The sequence below is a fragment of the Fomitiporia mediterranea genome (assembly GCF_000271605.1).
Source record: "Fomitiporia mediterranea MF3/22 unplaced genomic scaffold FOMMEscaffold_1, whole genome shotgun sequence".
Lineage (NCBI taxonomy): Eukaryota > Fungi > Basidiomycota > Agaricomycetes > Hymenochaetales > Hymenochaetaceae > Fomitiporia > Fomitiporia mediterranea.
The window spans coordinates 4,002,208-4,024,471 of record NW_006760386.1 but is presented as its reverse complement, the minus strand read 5'-3'; the positions used below and the strand labels follow the sequence as shown (position 1 = coordinate 4,024,471).

The following is a 22,264-nucleotide window of genomic DNA, read 5'->3' as shown; positions in this document are numbered from 1 at the left end:
AGGACTGTGTTATTTACAGTGTTCTATCACACTAATCATAATTTACATTGGTTTTGGTGAGGGAATTCTTTGTTTATTTTAAACTCTGACACTTTGCAAGTCTGCACAAGCACTTGAGAGTACTTGTGCAAAATTGTACAGACTTGCACAGAGGGAACTACATAAGGCAGGAGTTAAGGTTTTAGAGTGTTGGTTCTTTTCCCTGTACCAAGCTACAAGTCTCCCTTACAAGTGAATTGAGGACAGCTATTGCTTGCCCATTGATTGCCCACTGATTGCCCACTGACTGCCTGCTTTGAAATAATTTTAAATTTTTTTTGGCATTTCTTCTCTGGGTAAAATTTTAAATTTCTTTTAATATTTTATAAGATTTAATATTATAAATGAAATTCTAAATGTTTTTTGTCTTAAAATTTGAAAGAAAATTTATAATTTTGTTTTAAAAGAAACTTCAAATTATGTTTTAAATAATTATTCTCATTTATTTCAAGATTTCACAAATAAAGATATGCCAAAATTAATTTATAGTTTTTGTCTAAAGAAATTTTTAAATGTTGTTTACAATTTCTATCAACCAAAAATGGTAAATTAAATTATGAATTATATTTAACATTATGTAAGTTATTTTTTAAGGCAAGAAATTGTGAAATGCCTGATGTGCTAGGGACCAGTATGGTGAGCCCTAACTGCAGTTCAACTGGCGGTAAGAAAATTCGCACGGTTACCGTACCGTGGTTAGAAATTCCCACGTTTACCGTGGTTGATGTGTATGATACATTGATAGCGCGTGTCATAATATACAGTACCCAACTTAATTCACTCATTGTCCAAGTCATTTTCCAGTCACTCCTTTACTATACCAAGTCTATACTCCTATAATGGCTCAGCCATATTCTTCACAATATGGCATCAGATACCTTAGCAGCTCAGATGGCAGTTGGTTCATGGGATGGTACTCCTCTTTTTTCTAATGTTCAAGATGCAATTGATATTATTTCATCAAAAATGGTTTGAATTAGCATAGCAGTTTCTACATAATTTATTCTGTATATTCGCCTAATACTTCAAATTCTTGGTAGATTGTTTATTTTTGATACCATAATGACGATAGAATTAACTGTAATATCATTTATTTTAAAATGTATCTATGTCTGGAGTGAATCTACATTAAAAATTAGTATTTTAAAAGAAAGACAGCGGATTTTCAGTAGGTCGTTTGGCAGACGCGAGCTATCACAGTTTACCGCGGTTACCGTGAGAAATTTGTACCGCGGTAAAGTCAATGCACGGTTGGTACGCGGTAAGCGCAGTTGGTTACCGCACCAGTCCCTGATCCTCACACCTCATTTCGTCCTCGTCTCGTTGTCGGCACTAGTGTACGAGTGGAAACTCCCTAGTTTCCCACAGTGAGGATTACCACAGAGGTTTCCCACGAGGTAAACCTCACTACCACAAGGGTTGCCGGAAATTGGCCTGTGGAAAACTCAAATGTATTAGTCATACATAATATTATGTCAGTAGATAAATTAAGAAAAAATGCCTCAACCTGACGAAAAGCAAGGAAAATAGATAGTTTGAGAGTGCATATACTCTATGTCTGTCATTTTATTAGGTCAACATCTTCTACTTTGCCTGACATTCTTTCAGATACTCCTTCATTTGAAGGAGCATACTCTGATAAAACTAGAGAGGTACAAGTGATAGATGTGGACAATATTTCTAGTACCTCTTTGGATGATTTACAGATTTTGAACAATAATAAAGCCTGGTCAATATAACTGGTTACCTCTTTCTTTTTATTTCTCTTAGATATATCTATTTATTATATAGGTTTCAACACTAGTAGACTATAAAACACAATATAATTGCTCTGAGCAGTATAACCAATGTCTGAAATTAATATTACACCTAAATTTTCAGCTCAATAGAGGTACAGCACAAAATTCTTAAAAATTTCCTTTTTGGAACATTAGAATGATATTACTAATATACTGACTAAGTGTTGTCCACGCGAGGTTTACCACGCCTCCAGAGGCCCAGCAAAATGACCTGTGGAAAACTAGTTTCCACTCGTACTCTAGACTCGGCACATAGCATATACCCATACCCAGCATCAAAAAATTCGGCGATTTATTCCACGCGAAACCCACTGCTCATCACGCGTGAAGGCTCGACATCGTCGGACATCTGACGGCGCACAGCCGGTCTGACTTGTACAAGTACCGTTACCGCGTCCGCTTTTTGCGTCTTCCTCGTCTCGTCTTCCCTGCCTCTGAGCCACAATGGTATCCCTACCAGAGTCACTGCGCCGGCCCATTGAGTGCCTTGTGATCGATAATTTCGACTCCTTTACCTGGAACCTCTACCAGTCTCTCTCTCTGCTCGGCATAGATGTCACTGTCATCCGCAACGATGCCATCGATGTCGCGGCCCTACCTCGCCTTGATATTAAACGTCTCATCATATCGCCCGGCCCTGGACATCCGCGCACCGACTCAGGCATCTCGCGCGAAGCGGTACGGTACTTTATGGGCAAGGTACCTATTTTGGGCGTGTGCATGGGTTTGGAAGCTATCGTGGATGTGTTTGGAGGTGAAATTGGGTAATACCTTTTTGATTATTTAAACATGCATATACTGAACTTATGGTGTTTACAGATACGCAGGCGAAATCAAGCACGGCAAGCTTTCTCCCATCCGTCACGACGGACGCGGTATCTTTAACGGTCTCCCACAATCATTCCAATCAACGCGCTACCATTCACTCAGTGCATCCGTCAGGACTGTTCCTGATGTCCTCGCTATCACAGCTGCTACAGAGGAGAGCGGTGTCATCATGGGCGTTCGTCACAGGCAATACTCAATTGAAGCGGTACAGTACCACCCGGAGAGCGTGCTTTCGGAGGAGGGTGATACTCTCCTACGAAATTTCCTCAACTTGCGCGGCGGGACGTGGGAAGAGAACCCTTCCGCTCGTGTAACCGACTTGTCCCTCCCTCCATTCCCGATTGACGGGCCGACTGCTTCGAACGGGATGACGCCTGCGCAGCAAAAATCCAGTAACAAGCTGCCAACGATCCTCGAAAAGATCCACGTACAGCGTTTGAAAGACATCGAAGAGGCTAAGAACACACCAGGAACGTCAATGGAAGACCTCGAGACCTTACTTGCTATGAACCTATCTCCTCCAGCAATTAACCTCGTCGAACGTCTCCGCACAACAGGACCCGAAAACTCTCCTGCACTCATGGCAGAGATCAAACGCGCCTCACCTTCCAAAGGGCCCATCGCACTTCGCGCGAACGCGGCGCAACAAGCATTGGACTACGCACTCGCAGGTGCTTCTGTTGTGTCCGTCTTAACAGAACCACATTGGTTCAAGGGATCTCTACTCGACATGCGTCTCGCTCGTCAAGCAATCGATACCTTACCTAACAGACCTGCAGTCTTACGAAAAGATTTCATCGTTGACGAATATCAAATTGCCGAAGCGCGTCTACATGGAGCGGATACGATCCTCCTCATCGTTGCCCTTCTCCCTATTCACCGTCTCAAAGCGCTCTATACCCACTCAAGACGCCTTGGAATGGAGCCATTGGTGGAAGTGAACAACGATAAGGAGATGATCGCTGCACTGGAGCTAGGTGCGAAGGTTATAGGCGTGAATAACAGAAACTTGCATAGTTTCGAGGTAGATATGGGAACGACGAGTCGACTCGCGAGTTTGGTACGTGAAAAACAAAAGGAAGGAGAGGTTATCTTATGTGCCTTGAGCGGCATCTCGAAATCGGAAGATGTGAAAGCCTATGCTGAGCAAGGCGTGGAAGTGCAAGCTGTACTTATCGGTGAAGCGTTAATGCGTGCACAAGATACCAAGACGTTCATTCGTAACTTACTCGGTTGGTCCGTTCCCGAAGAAACCGAGGGAGGAGAAGAGGAAGAAGAAGGACCACCACTTGTGAAGATCTGTGGAATCCGAACAGTTGACGAAGCGCTCACTGCAGCACAAGCAGGAGCAGACATGCTCGGACTCAATTTCGTACCTACGAGTAAACGACGGATCGCGTTGGACGTAGCGTGTCGGATCGCACATGCAATTCGGGAGAGACGGACACAGGCGGAGGCGGAGATCCCTATTGTATCTGCTGAAGCTACGTCTACAAAAGAAAGTAAAGATGCATCGCAGACGGAGAAGAATTTACCGTGGTTCGCGACACATGCGAATTGGTTGGCAAAGACACTGCGTGCAGGACATGCGAGACCTCAACTTGTAGGTGTCTTCCAGGACCAACCATTATCATACATACTCTCCGTCATCGCCTCCGTGCAACTTGACATCGTACAACTACACGGGACGGAACCGCTCCATTGGTCTACGCAGTTACCCGTTCCTGTCATTCGCGCGTTCCACGTCTCCTCTTCTGTTGGAGATGGGAGTACTGTGAGCGGTGTGGAAGGGATAACTCGACCGGGATTGCATCAATTCGTGTTACTTGATGCGATGAGAGAAGATGGGAAGAGTGGAGGGAGTGGGAAGGTTGTTGATTGGGAGCTTGCGAGGAGAGTCGTTGAGGCTGGTGAAGTGGGACCTTCACCATTCTCGCCTTTCCCTACTCTTTCCTCTTCATCTTCTCCTTCTGTTCCCTCAATTTCCGCACCTCGAGCCAACGGAGAACCGAATGTGAATGCGAATGGAATCAGTAATACGACAAACGGACTCGTCTCCCCACCCCCTACAACCACTTCTTCAACCACTTTGTCCTCACCTACGACACCCACGCCTACCCATCCTCCTTCTTCCACGCAATCTCAAACCCAGCCGGATACCTCAGTGTCTCCGAAATCAGAGACAGAGACAGGGAAATTGCGAGGAATTGGAAGGGGAAGACTCCCGATAATCCTCGCAGGCGGCTTAACACCCTCTAACGTCTCCCTTGCCATCGAGCGTGTGAAGCCGTGGGCTGTGGACGTCTCTGGTGGAGTTGAACGCTCTTCCTCCTCTTCTTCCATCTCCACCTCCTCCTCCGCTACTGCTAATAGCGAAGGACTTGGTAAGGACTTGGAGAAAGTCGTTGCGTTCGTTAGAGCTGTTAAAGGTGTTCAGAACGATGTTGTTGAAGTTGGAAATGACGTTGAGGATGTTAATGCAGGTGCGAGTGGAGCAGGCGCTGAGGAAGAAGGAGAGGAGAGGGAGAGTAAGAGTGAGAGTAAGAGGACGAGTGCTAGTACTAGTGTTGTTGTGGATGGTGGTGTTACTACTGCGAGTGTAGAGGGTGAGGAGAAGGCTGTAGAGGTGGGCTGAAGCGTGGTGAAGCGTTCAAGTACGTAGGCAGGTAAAAGGAAAAATCTCGTTTGTTTGTTTATTTATTTGATTGTAATATTACCTTTTGTTTCTTGTTCTCTCGTCTTCGCCTTCGGGTTTGACTTGGTTGTTTCGGAGTACATATCTTTCCGTGTCTATTTGTTTTCGGTGTTTTTGCAGCTTTGTACAGGGACTATGATGCAGACCTTATAAACATGCCTTGTGCTGTGTGTGTAAGTAGGATGGATAAAGATAAAGGTCTACAAGTCTACATTATACTATTTCACAATTCTTCTTCCTTCTCTAATAATAATTCACCAGAGGCAAAAACCGATTCTGAGGTCTGGAAAATTTGTTTCAGAATGTATTTTCTTTTTTTTTTTTGCCAATCAGGTGAGAGCTTTTGAATTTTGTAATAAATTCCTAGGGCGACAGAATGGGAATCTGCCTCCTGTGATAATACTGTATTTTAACCAGCGTGATTATTCTCGCCCCGTATTCCCGACAAAACTGGATTCACATTGGGTCGACCAGTTGATCCGCGCTAAATTGCAAGGATGCTGTGCCATGTCTTCGGTTCGCTTAAGCGGTGCAGCGAGCGGAACACTGGGCGCGCAGGTGGGGACGTGGCTTCGAAGGCTTGGAAAAACTGCGGTCTGCACAGCTTGGTAGAGAAAAAACATACGTGTATGTACAAGACATATATGGATTGTTTTCGTTGATATAACGTGATGAGTATCATGCCCTATATGTATGTACATGTATATACGATAGAACACTCGGTTAGTTTATTTTCTGGCAATCTGTGGACGCTACTAGTATTATGAAGGCGTCCAACTAACATGGACAGAAGTTTAATTACTGTCTGTAAGTAAATTTTTCCATCGATATACTGAACATACGACCCTGCAAAGTGCGTATGTCGGATATGTCACTCGTTTTTGTTTTAGTAAGGACGAGCTCAGGATTGGCTTGGTCTGCGAAATTCGAAGGCCTTTCTTCCCCGCATTTGAATTTCGGCTTGTTTGACTCTGTTTTGTTCTATTTTAGTGCCACGCGAAGATCCTTGAGTGATTCGCGGGTTCTTGCTTCATGTCCTTCATCAAGTTCATGTACGAACTGTGACAACAACATTTGAGCAACATTTGAACCACTTCCGAGACCTGCGTACTATTCGATTCTACACAGCATGATTACAGAAGCCAAGAAGATAGCTAAAAAATGACGCACAAATGCACTCCGGTGCATCAAAGCTGTGCAGGAAGAGCCTCTCCCGACAAACGGAGCACAGCCCCCGTAGGAATGGGATTCGCTCCTCGATTTTTCGCTTGCCGTGGTTGATAGGTTTTGGAATCTTAGCCGCTCATCGCCATATTGATGTCCGAGGGCTGATGCTGTAATTACTGGATAATTTGGTGCACGCATTTTGCGCCTTGTGTCTGTGCATGCTGCTGCGCTAGGCTGCGTTCTTCTTCTTGGTGTGATATAAAGAGAGGGTATTGGACGGTGAGTGGTTACCGTTCCCCGCCTTCTGTTTCCTTCTTCCTCTACACCCGCACTTCATACGAGTGCCCAAAGCCTTCAAGACATTCTCCTCGAGTGTTATTTTCTATTCCGTCATCTCTGAAATCAACGCGTGAAAATGGCCTACGGAGTCAAGTCACACAAGTTTTGTTGTTGTCTTCCTGTCCGATTCGGAGTCTTTATCCTATCGTCCCTCCAACTTTTCTCGTCTGGAGCAGTTGCTGCAGGGAGTTACTATGTTATCATTACTGGTCGTAAGTCCCTCTTTCACTTTATCCCCTCCCTTTTCTGCACTTGGTAGCTTGGGTTACTAACGGGCCTCGCGGGTCTAGGGTATGATGTGGAGAAGTACAAAATCGTGGCCATCGTCACGGCTGTAATAATGACGTTATTGTTCCTTGCCTCACTCCTTGGGTACGTCCACGTCTTCTTACAGCGTGCTTATCCAAAGACGCACGTTGCTCACAACATGTTCCCCCTCACAGCTTTATTGGCTCCATCCTACGTCGACTCAATCTCGTCCGTGTCTTCTCCTCGACGCTCAATTGGCTATTGGGTATCAACATTATCGCCGGGATAGCAAGCATCGTCCTCCTCTTCATCTCGGATAAACAGAAAATCATCGATAGCTGCATCAATGGCTCAACAGACCAGGACGTCATCAACTTCTGTAACCACGTGGATCGGTATAAATGGACGATGCTTGGGTTCATTGTTTTCAACTGGGCGGTGCAACTTTGTACGTATTCTCCGCCATGTCTTTCCTCTTCCTTTCTCTTTCTGACAAAAATTTTAAAATTTGAAATTATTCAGACGAGTGCATTATTGTCTCACGTTACGTCCTACAACTGCAAGAAGAGAAGGAAGAACAGTGGCGCTTGTCGTCTATGAAGACTTACACTGAAGTTCCGCGACGTGACAGCTCCGAAGCATTCATGCACCCATCCGTCTCTTACCCTTATGCTGATAAACAGCACTCTTACGGAAACAACACTGCTTATTATGCTGCATAAACATCATTCTTTTTTTCATTTCTTTTAATCACCTCTCATCAAGCTTTGAGCTGCATTCGACGCGTACGCGCTTGTCGTATTTTTAGCCCCTTTCTTTCTGTGCTTCTCGTTTCAAGTAAATCGGTATGGATGGACGTTATTCTTATTTCTTTCACATTTGTAGAAATGTTGAGCTAGGATTATTAAATACCTTGGACAGATTCCTATTCTTCGTAATGTACAGTATTAAGTATACCTTGACAATTGCAATAATTTATGCTTGCGTGCGTCCAAATGCAAGCAAATTACTATCTCTTGTGTAACAGAGTAGTGGAACTTCATTTTGGAACCTGGATCTGGACCATTGAATAGATGTTACGATGTATATTGATATTGCATACATCCTGACATTGACAGTAACCTATGTGTACTTCCATATCTTTGAATCTGAACAAATAAAATCCATTTGAAATTCCAACTTGTTTGAGAGCCGCAAGTGGATCAGAATTTTCGGTTGATTCAGGGAAACAGTCTCTATTTTCAATACGTCCAGTAATCCAAAATTCAAATGTACCATGTCAATCGTGAGAACAGAAACGCTGACAAAGTCGACCACGGGCCGCTCTGCTTCACAACATGAATAGGGACAACCGGCACCGACAAGCTATCATGATAGAAGATAGGAAGTCACTTATTCCTACACATTTGCCACTCAAAGCACCTGTTCAATTGGAATTACCTTCAGTCAACTGTTCTAGTGATTCCTTTCACTCTCTCTTGAGTCTCTTCCCCAGGTTGATGATTGCTCAGCAATATTTATGACGTTTATCAGTTCCACGATTATAAGCATAAGGAGGAAAGGTAAAGGAAATATAATCAGATATTTGTAAAGCCTGACCTTGTCGAACAAAAGATAACAACAGAGTAGCGCAGGATGTATGGGTCGTGCTTCCAAATTTTCGAAGCTTAGGACTTAGACGAGATATCTTCGAAATGTATGTTTTCCGACGACATTGAAGGTCTCGTGGTCCCACCTCGTTCCGGTCTGCCGCATCTTTTACATGAATTCCTACACTGGCTGAGCGATAACGAGTGTGCCGCCAGCGGTATAAGTAAATGGTTACAACACCTCTGGATGCTGACTCGCCACCATCATGCGTATTCTCTTCACGTTCATCCTTTGTGCCCTGGCAGTACTTACTGGTGCTGCGAGGATGTCTTCAGAGATGTTTCTTCGTGCTGACAATTCCACGGAGGCGAATTTCGGTAATTTTTACAATTATTGGTTAACAGATGGTACAAGCAACTTCGACCTCACGCGTGGCAACTCGACTGGATCAAAGACACTATCAGCAAGCACCCCAAATATAACGATCTCGCTTGCGCGTTCTGCAATGGTCATTGTTGATATGCAAAGTGGGTTCCGCGGAATCTCATGCTCCCCATTGACTAAGTACTTGATTTCTAATTATCCACAATAGATTTCTTCCTTAACCCGGCATTTACCACGTTCCCAGCTGGTCTGGCAGCTGTCCAACCAACTATTGATGCAGTCCGAGCATTCCGTTCTGCCGGTGTCAAAATAATTTGGTGCCAAGTGCGTTCTTTAACTTGAACCCATTGAACAAGCCATTTAATATTATTTTGCAGTGGGGACTCTCTGAATACGATCTATTAACAATGCCACCTGGATTGAAATTCGGATTCGCAACCTCACCGAAAGATTCGAGCACGTCATTTGGTAGTGAAATGGGTGTTTTCAATGGGACCGACTACGGTAGGAAACTTATGCGAGGAGAATTCAATGCGCAGGTATGCATATCTTATAAGTTGAGAAAAATAATATTTTATCCATCTTGTCAGCAATACGGTCCGTTATTTGATCTCGCAAGCGAAGGGATTGATTCGGGCACAGACTTTTACTTTCCTAAGAGTAAGTACTACTTTTGACATTATACTTTTTTCATGCTGAACGATTTCGGACTGCAAGATCGTCTGAGCGGTTTGTGGGGTGCACAGACACCCATGGGTCAATACCTCGAAGATAATTTGATCACGACGCTCTTCATCTCCGGAGTAAATGCCGACCAATGTGTCTTTGGCACATTCATTGATGCGTTCTATAAGGTATCTTGTCTCATGTTAGTTGCGTATATATCTACTTACGACTGATTCAAAAACAGGGTTACGATAGTATCCTAATTCAGGATGCTACTGCAACGAGTTCGCCTTCCTATGCCTTTGATATGGTCCTGTTTAACGCCAAGTTAGACGGATTTGTGTAGGACATTTACACTCTACTCAGAACTATAGTTTCGCTAAATGACAACATTTCCTTCAGATTAAATTCGACTGACATTGTCAACGGTTTGGGAACATAGTCACGTTCTACACATCGCTCATTGGTATAACACTTCAATAATGTGGAAGTATTGGGTCGGTTCTGTTTATCCACGTCGTTGTGAACACATATGCTCTGTCTTACTGTGTGACCAATGGAAGCGCGAATCAGTAAATTCTAAGTTTTCAAGCTCCGCCTCAACTTGACGCGCTTCAGTAGCGTGATCCAATGTTATCACGTCCAGTTCCGACTCTGAGACTGAGCACTTTACCTTAGCTCCTAGCTTCCAGCCAGCTGTGTCCAAATCAATCTGAAACGGTCTTACTCTCCTTTTATTTTCTAACACCCAGAGATAATGGCAGTGGCACCTGCTCTTATTGTCGTAGATGTGCAATAGTCAGATCCACACCATTCTTTTTGTTTAGTCAAGGCTTATCCGAAACCTATCAGCGACTTCCTGCCAGGCGGATCGCTTGGAGTTACAGACGGCGATCATGTCCTACATGCCATTAACCATTTACTTAGTGGAAAGTGGAGTTATGTTGCTGCGAGTCAAGTAACTATATGCCTTGTTAACTGGACGAACGTGATACTTGTCTGACTCCGGTCTACAGGATTATCATCCAACAGGACACGTCTCCTTGTGAGCGTGGTCTAAGCTTCTACAATACGAAGGCGTGATTGATGCAAATTTAGCGCAAGCACGCACAATAAAGAGTTGTTCTCACAAATTGATGTAGTCTATCCGTATGCAACCGAAGGCGTTCCGTCAATGATTCCTCAAGTAATGTGGCCAGATCATTGCGTACGATATCTTTTAACCTCTTTCTTTCTGTGGTTGGTTAAACCTCCTTCACTTGAAGGTTCAAGGAACCCGCGGAGCCGAGATTGAAGAAAGCATACTCGAGTCTTTACAACCATGGTTTAACTCCGACAGGGGCCAGGTCTTCCAAAAAGCAAGATAAAGGATCGATGTATTCACTTGAATATATACTGACTGGAAGTCACAATCAAGGGAACGGACCCGCTCGTCGAGCAATACTCAGCATTCGCGTGCAACCGCGGTGTTTCACCCGCTTCCACTCACCTCACTTCCGAATTTCGTAAACGTGGGATTAACACCCTTTTCGTCGTCGGCCTCGCGACGGATTATTGCGTCCGTGCAACAGCTCTGGATGCTAGAAAGGCTGGATTTGGTGTGAAGATTATTGGGGATGCCGTTCGAGCTGTTGGAGGAGACGACGCAACACGGAGAGTTGAAGCAGAGTGTAAAGAGACTGGAATTGAATTTGTTGGAATTGGCGATGAGGTGGTCAAAGAGTGGCTGGAGTGAAACAACCTCGACCAAAGCAAAAGCTCTCCTATTCAGCTGGTGACTTGCATAGTGGAACTTACTAGGATTATTCATTCCCAGAAAATTCGTTATTGAGATTTGTATTGATATTATTTATATAAGTACAGACCAAACGAATGATCGATGAAATTATGAAGAGACATAACACGAATTAACGAAAAGATTAAACATCATACGCAACTCGTGCAGCGACCCAAGCGTAAGGATAATTGTGCTGGTAGAAGTTGCGCACGGTTCGCCTTCCAGCAAGCCTCGGGATGGTTGCATAGGAAGCACCAAGCTAAAGTAGGATGTTAGTCAAGACGGGAGATTGGGAACAGAAGAGCAGGACACATACCACGACCTGATGCTTGCCGTCGAAGAAGTCAGTCGAGTAACCTGGGAAGTGTTTCGTCGGCGAGAGTCCAAGATGTGTGTCAAACGTAGTAGATGTCCATTCCCAGACTCCACCGTTCGAACCAGCACCATTTCCGCAACCAGCAGTTGCTCTACTGCTGTGTAAGTAAAGGACGATATAGAGAAGCACGGAAGGGCTTACGGGACGGGATGCCAATTCCTGAATCCCACATTCGCGCCTTGATCAAAGCCGACTTGATAAGTGTCCAGGAATAGACGTAACTCAGGTTCGGTGGGGATACGTCCGCCTTTTGACTTTGCGTAGGCATGGAGCTGGTCGTACGATGCGAGGACAGGCCAGTGTTCCGCTATTGACATCGGAATAGGGCTGTACAACGTTCGGACCTGGTACATTGATTTAGCATATTCGTGAGTAATAAAGGGAAAGGAATTACCAGAATTTGTCCATTGTTCTCGACCCAACTACCAGGAATGTCGTCTGCCGTTCTGGACTGCTCCCAAAACGCAAAGTACTCGCCGTTTGTGATAGGCCTCCAATCCACTCGGAAACGTCCCACCTGCACCTCGCGACGCGGAGATTCATTATCCCAACCGAATTCATGCTCTTGCACATCGTCTTCCAACTCAGGAAGGAGATCGTCTGATTCTGCGTCATCGTGTCCCATCACAAGGACTGCTGGACCAAGCGTGACCGAGGACGTAGAAGGTGCGGGAATGCATGCCCATTGCTCAGCGAGGGCAGTCCAAGGTGGAGTCGTGAATCCCGGCGGAGGAAGTGTTCCGGAACCGGCACGCTGGACGAGCATGTACAAAAGCGTCTTATATGCATAATGTCAGAACAATCGTGCCATTACGTGTTTGCAAATAATATAAACTTACCTCAATGTGGAATCCCTCGTGCTCGAGTGTCATTTGCAACACGCGAGCTACACTTCGAGTGAGCTTCCGTTTCCCAGAATCAAAGTCGTCATAGATCTTCATCAGACGGTCTCGGATACGGTCGCGATATGCATAAATGTCGTGAAGGACTGGCCAGTCTTCATCAGCTTCTGGTACTTCAGAGTGCGACTAAGGGGGGTAGAATAAATGCCAAAAATCAACCAGTAATGACCAAATATGATTAGGGAAACGTACATGGCAGTAATCCGGATCATCGACATGAGGATCAATACCACGCTGAAGCTCGAGTTTAGTAAAGAAATGATAAACATTGCATATTATCTGACCTCAAAAATCTGGGTATAGCTCCTAGGTTCTGTATAAGGCTCTTTGAACAAATGCGACATCAATATATTCAAGAAACTTCCCTTCTGTCAACGAAACCGAGTGGCTTGGCAATGGAGAAAGACTCACGTGGGTATATGTCCAATATAAAATAAGCACTTATGGCGCAGGTCGATGGGTTTCTGATGTAGCATTTCGGGAGGGATCATCCTGAGCGTTACAAGGTCCCAAGCCGACCAGAGAGTGCGCCACTCCTCGCGAGTCGGTGGTCCGAAGGGGTTGACCTTTCCTGCACTCGTGGAGAGAGGTGTAAGGGAAGGGAAGGAGAATGACGCGCGTTCAAGTAAATAGAGCTCTCCATCCTTGACAGGCATATTGTGGATAAGATGCAGGCTCGACGAAGCGATGGCGTTGAGTGCATCGTTGTAGGTAAGTTTCGAAGACGAGATTGTCCGCTCGTGAATGTCAACGAGCACGGTTTCCTCTGCACTAGCAGATTCAAAATATCCAGTCACTTCTGGGTTCACATGAGTAACGACAGTGCTGGAGATGGATATCTGTGCTTACTATTGAGCGTCCAAGTATTGAACATGTCCGTGTCACCCAGAGCTGCCCCAACAGCACCAATGGCTTCACACAAGGTGAGCTCGGACTCATTCTTGGCAGCCTTCGTAATGCCCATTGCAAGTAGCAGGTATGATCTTGTGCCTGCAGAGCCTCCGCTCAGCTGGAGACTGTGCAGGAGCGCCGCTAAATCAGCTGTAGTCTCACACGGCGGCGAAAGGACTAGGAGATGGCGCGCCTCCCCCAATAGCGGAGGAATTTCCTCTGTATGCGTCGTCGATGCTGATAATTCAGTAAAATGTGAAGATGGTGAAGATGAAGAGGATTCTGGTGAGGCGGATCGCGCATGTTCGAGAAGAGACATTGTGAAAATTGCGGAGGGGATTCACAAATATTCCACAGGAGACAAGAGTCCGCTGAGAATGGTGAAATGACGGGTACTTGAGACCCTTTTTATATTATTTCTTGTGAGAAAGTAAGGACATCACTATCGAACGAATGGAGATAGGGAGAGAGCGAATGGTGTTACCATGTGTTCATTTTAGCAATGAACAGTAAATGGTAAGGCCATGGAAGACGAGCGGGTATCTTAGATTATGCAGGCTTGCAAGTCGGCGAATGAAACGAGCCAAGGATCGAACCAGTTCCTCGGATTACCAGCTAGAGACAACAAGAAGATCCGAGCAAAGTAACCCGCTGTCCACAGTAAAAATAAGTATTTCCTCCTAAGCACGAGCAAAATTACGAGGCATAAAAAAATCCCAATAGGAAATGTACTTCTTCAAGCAAAGCAAAAGCAAGCAACTCAGATCCGGGATTTCATAAGGAGTCGTTTGTCTCATTTCGATTCTTGCAACTTTGAAAGTACTGCACCGGCTCTCCGATCCGCAGAGCAAGGTCATTGACGTTTGGGGAAGCGCCGCCGTCCTCGTGATGGACCCCAAAAATTTTGTCGAAGTCGAGGTCCGATAACGAAGGACACGTGGATCAAGGGCACGTACCCAGGCGAGGAGCTTGCGGTCGCCCAACGACACAAGGAAGGGAACCACAGTCAAGCAGATGGGCCAGCGAGACACCTCTTGAATGTTTTGCGAACAGCACGAACGTGTTGTCAAAGCACTTCCATCCTCAGTATGAACCAACGAGTTGCCCACCCACTTCCATTGCATCCTTAAGTGCCCAACGGCACCACGACGCGTCGCATGACAGCGACGAGCCAATTGAAAGTCTCTCCTGCAGGGTGTGAGCGTTACCAAGAGTGACAGCACGTCACAGCAAGCGGGTCAAGAACGAGGGCATCTTCCAGCACAAGGCAACACACACGAGAAGCTCGCAGACGCAGAAAAGGACGAGGGCATTGAGTGCAGGAAAGCCGAGATGATGATGGTAGGAGAGCAAGAGAGCGTCAGGACGCGTCCAAACGCGCTGTAATTAACTGAGCACGCAATCGCTGAGCACGCAATCGCCCTCCCAGCTTGGTTTCTATTTCTCACGAGGTAAGTACTCGAACTCTAATTTGCGATATTTGCATGGAGGACGTTGCACTTCGTAAACACTGCAACTTGATCTGTGCTTGACTGTCGTCTGCTCATCTTACACGGAAATGAATTCCTGCATAGCCCCCCACAATGACCAGGGCCAGAACAAGATGCCCTCTGAGTGCCATATTATTCTTCTATTCCTAACATGTTCTCTGATATTTTTATTACTGGTTTTCCTTCAGTGGCCAATAATTGAATGAGATCTCTTTAGAAACTACATTATTATGTACTGTAGAGGAGGAGCATGATTGACTATGCAAGGAAGACATGTTGTCTATTGTTCCATATGTATTGTGGTAATTGTACTAAATTTCAATAGACACAATATAATTTCACCCTTCTTCCAGCAGAAACCTGACACAATGTTACAGGATTGTTATCCTTTTCACCTTACTATCATCAGGGATGATAGATGTTCTGCCAACCCTTTGTCAACTTTGTACTGTACAAAAATATTGTACAAAGTAAATAAAGGTAACATAGTTAAGTTAGTATAAACACTAATATTAGGTCATCACAGATAGACAATCAGACAAAATAGTAGCAAATTGAATTACTATAATCATACATTGCTATCAAATCCTAATCATCAACCTTGACAAGTAACCATTTTTGTGTCTCCTAGTTAATATTACACTATTTAAAGATTACACCAAGTTTACAAGAATCTGCCTACCCCTTAATACTATTGTTTATTACTACTAAAAGTACTATACTGAAGCACACTAAAACAGCCAGCTGCAGCTTGTCCTGTTCCACAAAGAAGAGACATGAATCTGATAACTGTAAAGTCTTTAAACAGTATTATAAAATATGTACTAAAATAGTAAGTTTAGAAGAACTTTCTACAGAACTCAAGACAAAGATTAAACATATTAATACTCTGATCAATACTTTTGAATTGCAACCATTGAGAGACAGTATTAAATTGTGTAGTATACAATGTACTGATCCAAACCTTATTCAGCTAGCTTTCTCAACAGTCAAAAAATTTAAGAACTACTATAGTAAAATTATCAAAGTAACAATTGAAGATTTCAATAAAGAAAGGACAAAATTAAGTTCAGAGAAGGTAGATATTGACAAATTTACTGAAAGAATCACTTAGGGGATAAACAAAAATAGTACAAAGGCATTTGAGTATAATAACCCTAATATACTTTAGTAACTTTTAAAGAAGACAGAGGACTATTATAGAAAGAAAAGAGTAATACAATAATTCTATTAGATAGTTAACAAAGATAAATAAATTCATATTAATATAAGTAACTTTTGTTAGTCTTAAAGTATTACTATTCTACTATTCATTTTTACTATTTATTTCTGTCTAATACTTTAAGTATAAGTTCAAAATTCATTTTATTAAGTTATATAGACTTTTTCTATTAACATAAAACAAGAAGTACTAATTAATTTACTATTTAATACAGTAAGTATATTATTAGACTTGTATAATACTATATTTATACTAAGATGTAAGCCTAGTATAGTAATAGCTTACTATATGTAAAAGGCTACTGTACTAGACAGTTCCTTAATTTAGTAATATGTACTTATATATAGTATAGAGTATGAATCACTAATTAGTAATTATACTGATCTTTTAGTGTAATGGTTAACATTGCTACACTAGTGTTGACAAGCATTACATAAGAATGTATTTTCCTCTAGTACTGTACAGAAATTATATATATAAGTTAAAATAAAATATAAACATATTTAAAGAATAATAATTTAAAATTATTCTTTAAGATACTAATATTTTTTACTAGTTATTCAGAATTGACTAGTAAAAGGAGTCTTTAATACACTTGGTAGCTTTTAGTATAATGGATAAGTTAGTAGCAAATATTTAGAATAAAAGAATAAACTAATAATTTAATATAGTAAGTATTTTGTTAGAAATGTATTTTGCTACAAATATACTATAAGTATATCTCTTCCTTGTTAAAGACTTCTATATAGTTCTATCCACAGTTATCATGTGTAAAATATTTATTATAAGTAGACATACTCTATACTACTTAACAAGTACTCAACATTAAACTACTCACATTAGTTTTTCTCTAATATACTACTGTTTATTTAGGCCACTTATTAATAATTAGTAAAAGGGAATACTTTTAATACACATAGATAAGTGTTAGAGTTTGGAAGTACTTTGGTTGGACACTTAAACTAATTGAAAATTTATGTAAATAAACTCACAGAGTTGTCAGGCACCCATAGTTAAGAGGGGTGTAGAAACACAAATTGGATCATTATACTAGTATATAAGGCTAGAACAGTATATTATCAGATTTACTCCTTACATTCAGATGTTTCTGTAAAACTCTAATTATTAACATTAAGTAATTACTTTAGGGAATATTGTCTGACTAACTAGGAGATAGTCTTACAAAACTTTAAATAAATCTGTAAGGTTGTAATATAAGTACTAAAGTACTAGTAACATATACTCCTAGCTTTACACTTTATTATTTGTACTTAAGAGACTATAAACACTATATATAACAGTATCTACTTCCCCTTCTCTGTAACACTTTTTATTCTTATGAGTACTATACTAAAATATAGTAGAACAGACAGTTGTGACTCACTGTGTCCTGTAAAGAGGATTTTCCAAACTAGAGACAGAGAAGTCAAAATCCTATATAATAAAATAATGAATGTGGTAGATAATCTACAGGATTATTCTTAGAGACTTGAGCTGTAGATTCAACTGCTTAACTATTTGATTAAGATATTTAATATAGAGCTAGTAAAGGAGGGTGTTGAGAAATATTGTAATCACCTTTATAATACAAAACTTAGCTTAATGGCTCATCAGACATTTTATAAAATGAGGAAGTATTACAATGAAATTACTAAGCTTACTAATAATAAATGTAAGGAAGAAATGAGGAAACTGAAGAAGGAAAAGGAGGAGGTTGTAAAATTTTATCAGAGAATGTTTGATGAAAGTACAGATACTTATAGTAAAGATAACATTAATGTTGACACACTTTACTATCTTTTGAAGAAAGTAGAGGAGTATGAAAAGTAGAAACTAGACTAAAAATTGTGTTAATTAGTTTGCAGAACCAGATATATTCAAATGAATATAAATATCTCTTATTATTTACAGACTACTGTTGTACAGTTACTATTGTCCTACTACTCTATTTCTGTTTCCCACCTATTAAATGTGTATTTAATGTGACAGGAACTTTTATAGAATGTATAGAGTATTAGCTCTTATAATTATTAGAGAAGGAAATGGTAAAAGTTTCACTATTTATAACAGTATTTCTAGTAATTTAAAACAGTTGATAGTATAATAGTAGTAGTTATTAGTAATAGGTTCAGTTTCAGCCTTAAGTTTCTTTAGTACTACATATACAGAGGTGTACACTTTGTATTCTTGTTAATACTAATAATATAGAAAACTACTAAATATTACTTAGAAATATTGTTAGATAATCCTACATGTATAAAGATGAGAAGTTACAATGTATTTATTAGAGTACTAATTTCTGTATCTTACAAAAGCTCTAACCAGTTACAGAGATAATAGTATATACACACTTACCTTAAAAAGCACTCTACACACTGTTAAGAGACTAGTAGGACCTAAGACTAATAAGAACAATCAAGTGATTGCTTCAGGGAATACTGTCTGACTAATTAGAATAGAGCTTATAACTAAATGTGTGAGTTACAATATCTGTATCTAAGTACTAGTAATATAGTTGCTAGAGCTTTACAATTTACAGTTTATAGTTAATAAACTATATCTATTATATATAGTAGGATTTATACTCTTCTCTTTATCATGTTTCACTACTACTATAAGTACTACACTCAAACATAGTAGGACAGAAAACTGTAGCTCACCTTGTTTAGTAAGGAAGAAATTTGGATCTAAGGACAAAGAGTGTAAGGATTTGATTTACTGGTTCGTATTTTATTATCACTACATTGCTGATTGCGTTAGATCATTGCACAGTGGGACCCACAAGCACATATATTCTCATTGTAGTTAGTTACACTTTCTCCTCATGTATCTACACGTGTATACCCCTATAAAAGACAGTATTGACTGCTGGGTAAAGGGGATTCTTTTCCCCTGACCCCTTGCTCGAGTACTAGGTTATCCCAGTCAGTAGTTGAGTGAACTAAGAGTGATTAGAATTCTCTTGTGAGGAACAGTGAGTTTCCTTACATATTTTTGACTGTACCCACCTAGCACCAAAACCCTGTGCTGGATGCTGAGGAACTGAAGGGTCTGATCAACCCTAGGTCTCCCTCATTGTCTAGTACCCATCAGGAATTTTTAGTGAGTAAAGTTATGATTTTCGAGTAGAAACAGAGACTACTTACTGGATTGGCCCCTAGTAGGTTCACAATGCTTTGGAACACTGTGGAACGCTTCTGGAACACATTATCACATATCAATATGGACCAGCACTGGATACGCTGGAGGTTTGCATTGATTGGATGGGTCGAGGACCAGGCATCTGTGAAGGCAAAAAGGAACGAACAGGTGTGCATTGAGTTTACAGGCAATGGACAACAAGATTATCCATTGAATATTGATTACAATGTGGCCACCAAGCCTCAACTGACGATTCCCAGAGGGTACCCAAGTCTGGATATCAATACTAACATGCCAGGATGTAAGTCCTTGTCCCTTGTGGGCTGGAGGCAACCCAATGAACCCATACCAGGTGATAAGTCCTTGTCTACACAAGGCTGGAGGCACCCTGATGAACTAGTACATACCAATAACGTAGAATTAAGGCATGTAACTGTACCAGTGCATATAGTTAGACAAACACACACTGTAGAGCAGACACCAGCAAGTACTGAACTTACTGGGCTCAAAGAAATAGCAAACAAAGGTACAGAGAGCAGAAACACTCAGGCAATTGTTCTTGAGGATTCAGACAGTCAAGTTCAGGATGAACAGGCGATTGGATTCGAGGATTCGTCCAATCGAGTACAGAAGGTCGAGTTTGAGGATTCAACTCACTGAGTACAGGCAATTGAGCTTGAGGATTTGCTCTATTGATTTCAGGCTACTGAGTTTGAGGATTCACTCGATAGAGGACAGGCAATTTGGTTTGAGGATTCACCAAGTTGATATAGAGAGCTAACAGTGAGCATTGAGGAATTTGCAAGCCAGTACAAGAGTTACAGAGTGTATATAGTCAGTATCAGTGAGAGTGTGGATAAGTATCCAGTGAGTGCACTTACTTCAGAATGGAAACACATCAACAACAGCAATGTAGAGGGTAATGAGACACCTAAGACCCTTTTAGACAGTGAAGAATGCAGCCAGGACTCGAAGAACAAGAGAAACAAAGGCTAGGAGAGCCAGACATTGAAACTACAGAGAATCAATGAGGAACAAGATTTCCAGAAGGCAAGTAAGACCTTCAGACACATTGCAAGAGCCAGAGTGATTGAGATAGACATAGGACATGTCAGCCCATTCCACAGTTTGATAGACATCAATGATTTGAATAAGAGAACGTACAAGTTCGATGGAATGTATCAGGAAGAGGAGAAAGCAACTCCTTCATCAAACAAGAGCAGACTCAATAGTATAGCAACAGAAAAGTGTGAAATGCTTCAGGCAGGCTACAGAACGAAAGCCAGACATGCCATAGTACCCACAGACAATAGAGATCAGAACTATTGATCTAAGAGTGTAGAAGAAACACTCAAGAGTCCAGACAAACTATTGCATTCACAGAAAGCAAAAGGAAAGTGCAAAGCAAAAGGAAAACACAAAGCACAAGGAATGGAACGAAAACTGGAACTGCTAGGCATTCAATACGATTGTGAAATCGATTCAGACTATCCAAGCAAAACAGACATTGCATCAACAGTACAGTACTTTGAGGATAGCAAAAGTGAATGCAAATTGGAACTACAAGGATCAGTACTTGATCCAGAGGGCAAAAACCAAGCATACACCTACAAAATCGAGTGTTTAACCTCATACATGGCAGATATCGACTACACATTGCACAGGAGCAATGTACAGGAGTACTACAATGGATACGACACCCTAGCCAGGTCCAAGAATAAGAGAGAAAGTGAAATACCTGGATATATGCAGTCTCAAATGGAAATACCAAGTTTTTCAGAACATCAGAGTACCCCTTGTGAAAATAAAAGGAACAAACAATCCCATAGTAATACTTTGCAATTGAAAGCAGTCCCAGGCAAGGCATACACTAGTGGTATTAGTGAGAACAATATTGATTCAGAGCACAGCAAACTACACAGTTCAAAGCCACATATTGAGTGTAACAAGCATAAGAATAGCTTGAGCAGTAGTTCAAGAACAAACAATGGACACAGGCATAGCAAAGCATTGAATAATGTTCAGAAAGGCATATTTGCATCAGTAAGACCTTCAGAGAGCCTAGCAAAGAATAGCTACGCATACAGAGCAATACAGAGCTCCAGGATACAGAGAAAGGGAAATTTCGACCCAGGATCAGACCCAGACAGTAATAATTCGGATTCCTCTTCATCCAATGACTACAATCAAAGTAATGCTTTATTCAAACTGTCAGACATTGATTCAAGTGATACAGAGCCTACTAAGAAGCACAAGAAACACTTGAGGAAGAAACAGAACAAAGAACTCCTCAAATTGAAGATACAGATGCACAGTGCAGAACCAATAGCTCCTACAGTATACTCAGGTGAACCAGACTTGCAGAAGTACACGAAGTTTGTTATTGAAGTCAATCAGTACATGAAACAATCAGGACTTCATCATTTCCCTAAGAGTCAAGTAGGGATAATGCCAGGTTTTATTAAGGGAAAAGTAATGAATTTCTATTTGCAAAAGATTGCAAACCATGAGCATCAATGGACACTTGCTCAGTTCTTTAGAGGACTTATGGACTTTTGTTTCCCTTCCAACTTTGCTGAAATACTGTGGAAAGAGTTCAACAATTCGAAACAAGGCAATAGGAACATTCAAGATTATTTGTACAATCTAGAGATGAAAGCTACGAATCTAGGAGACATTTCTCAGCAAGATTTGACCAGACAGGCATGG

At 41.8% G+C, this 22,264-nt stretch overlaps 5 protein-coding genes across 5 annotated transcripts; 4 read left to right on the top strand and 1 right to left on the bottom strand.

Annotated features, from left to right (window-relative positions):
• Window positions 1-2,083: 2,083 nt before the first annotated feature.
• On the top strand, window positions 2,084-5,614 carry FOMMEDRAFT_16521 (IGPS-domain-containing protein). The gene is made up of 2 exons (XM_007261883.1): window positions 2,084-2,602; window positions 2,658-5,614. The coding sequence occupies exons 1-2, from the start codon at window positions 2,283-2,285 to the stop codon at window positions 5,299-5,301; spliced, it is 2,964 nt and encodes a 987-aa protein (XP_007261945.1). The 5' UTR covers window positions 2,084-2,282; the 3' UTR covers window positions 5,302-5,614.
• Window positions 5,615-6,871: 1,257 nt separating this feature from the next.
• FOMMEDRAFT_116419 (uncharacterized protein) lies at window positions 6,872-7,924 on the top strand. The gene is made up of 4 exons (XM_007261882.1): window positions 6,872-7,079; window positions 7,158-7,239; window positions 7,311-7,564; window positions 7,639-7,924. The coding sequence occupies exons 1-4, from the start codon at window positions 6,944-6,946 to the stop codon at window positions 7,836-7,838; spliced, it is 672 nt and encodes a 223-aa protein (XP_007261944.1). The 5' UTR covers window positions 6,872-6,943; the 3' UTR covers window positions 7,839-7,924.
• A 1,119-nt stretch (window positions 7,925-9,043) lies between these two features.
• Window positions 9,044-10,198, top strand: FOMMEDRAFT_74402 (Isochorismatase hydrolase; the record flags this gene model as incomplete). Its single annotated transcript, XM_007261881.1, has 7 exons — window positions 9,044-9,233; window positions 9,299-9,414; window positions 9,468-9,629; window positions 9,681-9,750; window positions 9,808-9,944; window positions 10,001-10,098; window positions 10,159-10,198. 7 exons carry the CDS (start codon window positions 9,044-9,046, stop codon window positions 10,196-10,198), a joined length of 813 nt encoding a protein of 270 aa, XP_007261943.1.
• Window positions 10,199-10,513: 315 nt separating this feature from the next.
• On the top strand, window positions 10,514-11,572 carry FOMMEDRAFT_116418 (Isochorismatase hydrolase; the record flags this gene model as incomplete). Its single annotated transcript, XM_007261880.1, has 6 exons — window positions 10,514-10,554; window positions 10,609-10,714; window positions 10,773-10,801; window positions 10,855-10,963; window positions 11,022-11,114; window positions 11,174-11,572. The coding sequence occupies 6 exons, from the start codon at window positions 10,514-10,516 to the stop codon at window positions 11,489-11,491; spliced, it is 696 nt and encodes a 231-aa protein (XP_007261942.1). The 3' UTR covers window positions 11,492-11,572.
• Window positions 11,573-11,675: 103 nt separating this feature from the next.
• FOMMEDRAFT_73812 (uncharacterized protein) lies at window positions 11,676-13,467 on the bottom strand (the record flags this gene model as incomplete). Its single annotated transcript, XM_007261879.1, has 8 exons — window positions 11,676-11,792; window positions 11,850-12,000; window positions 12,051-12,253; window positions 12,304-12,687; window positions 12,749-12,937; window positions 13,004-13,045; window positions 13,096-13,171; window positions 13,223-13,467. The coding sequence occupies 8 exons, from the start codon at window positions 13,465-13,467 to the stop codon at window positions 11,676-11,678; spliced, it is 1,407 nt and encodes a 468-aa protein (XP_007261941.1).
• Window positions 13,468-22,264: the final 8,797 nt, after the last annotated feature.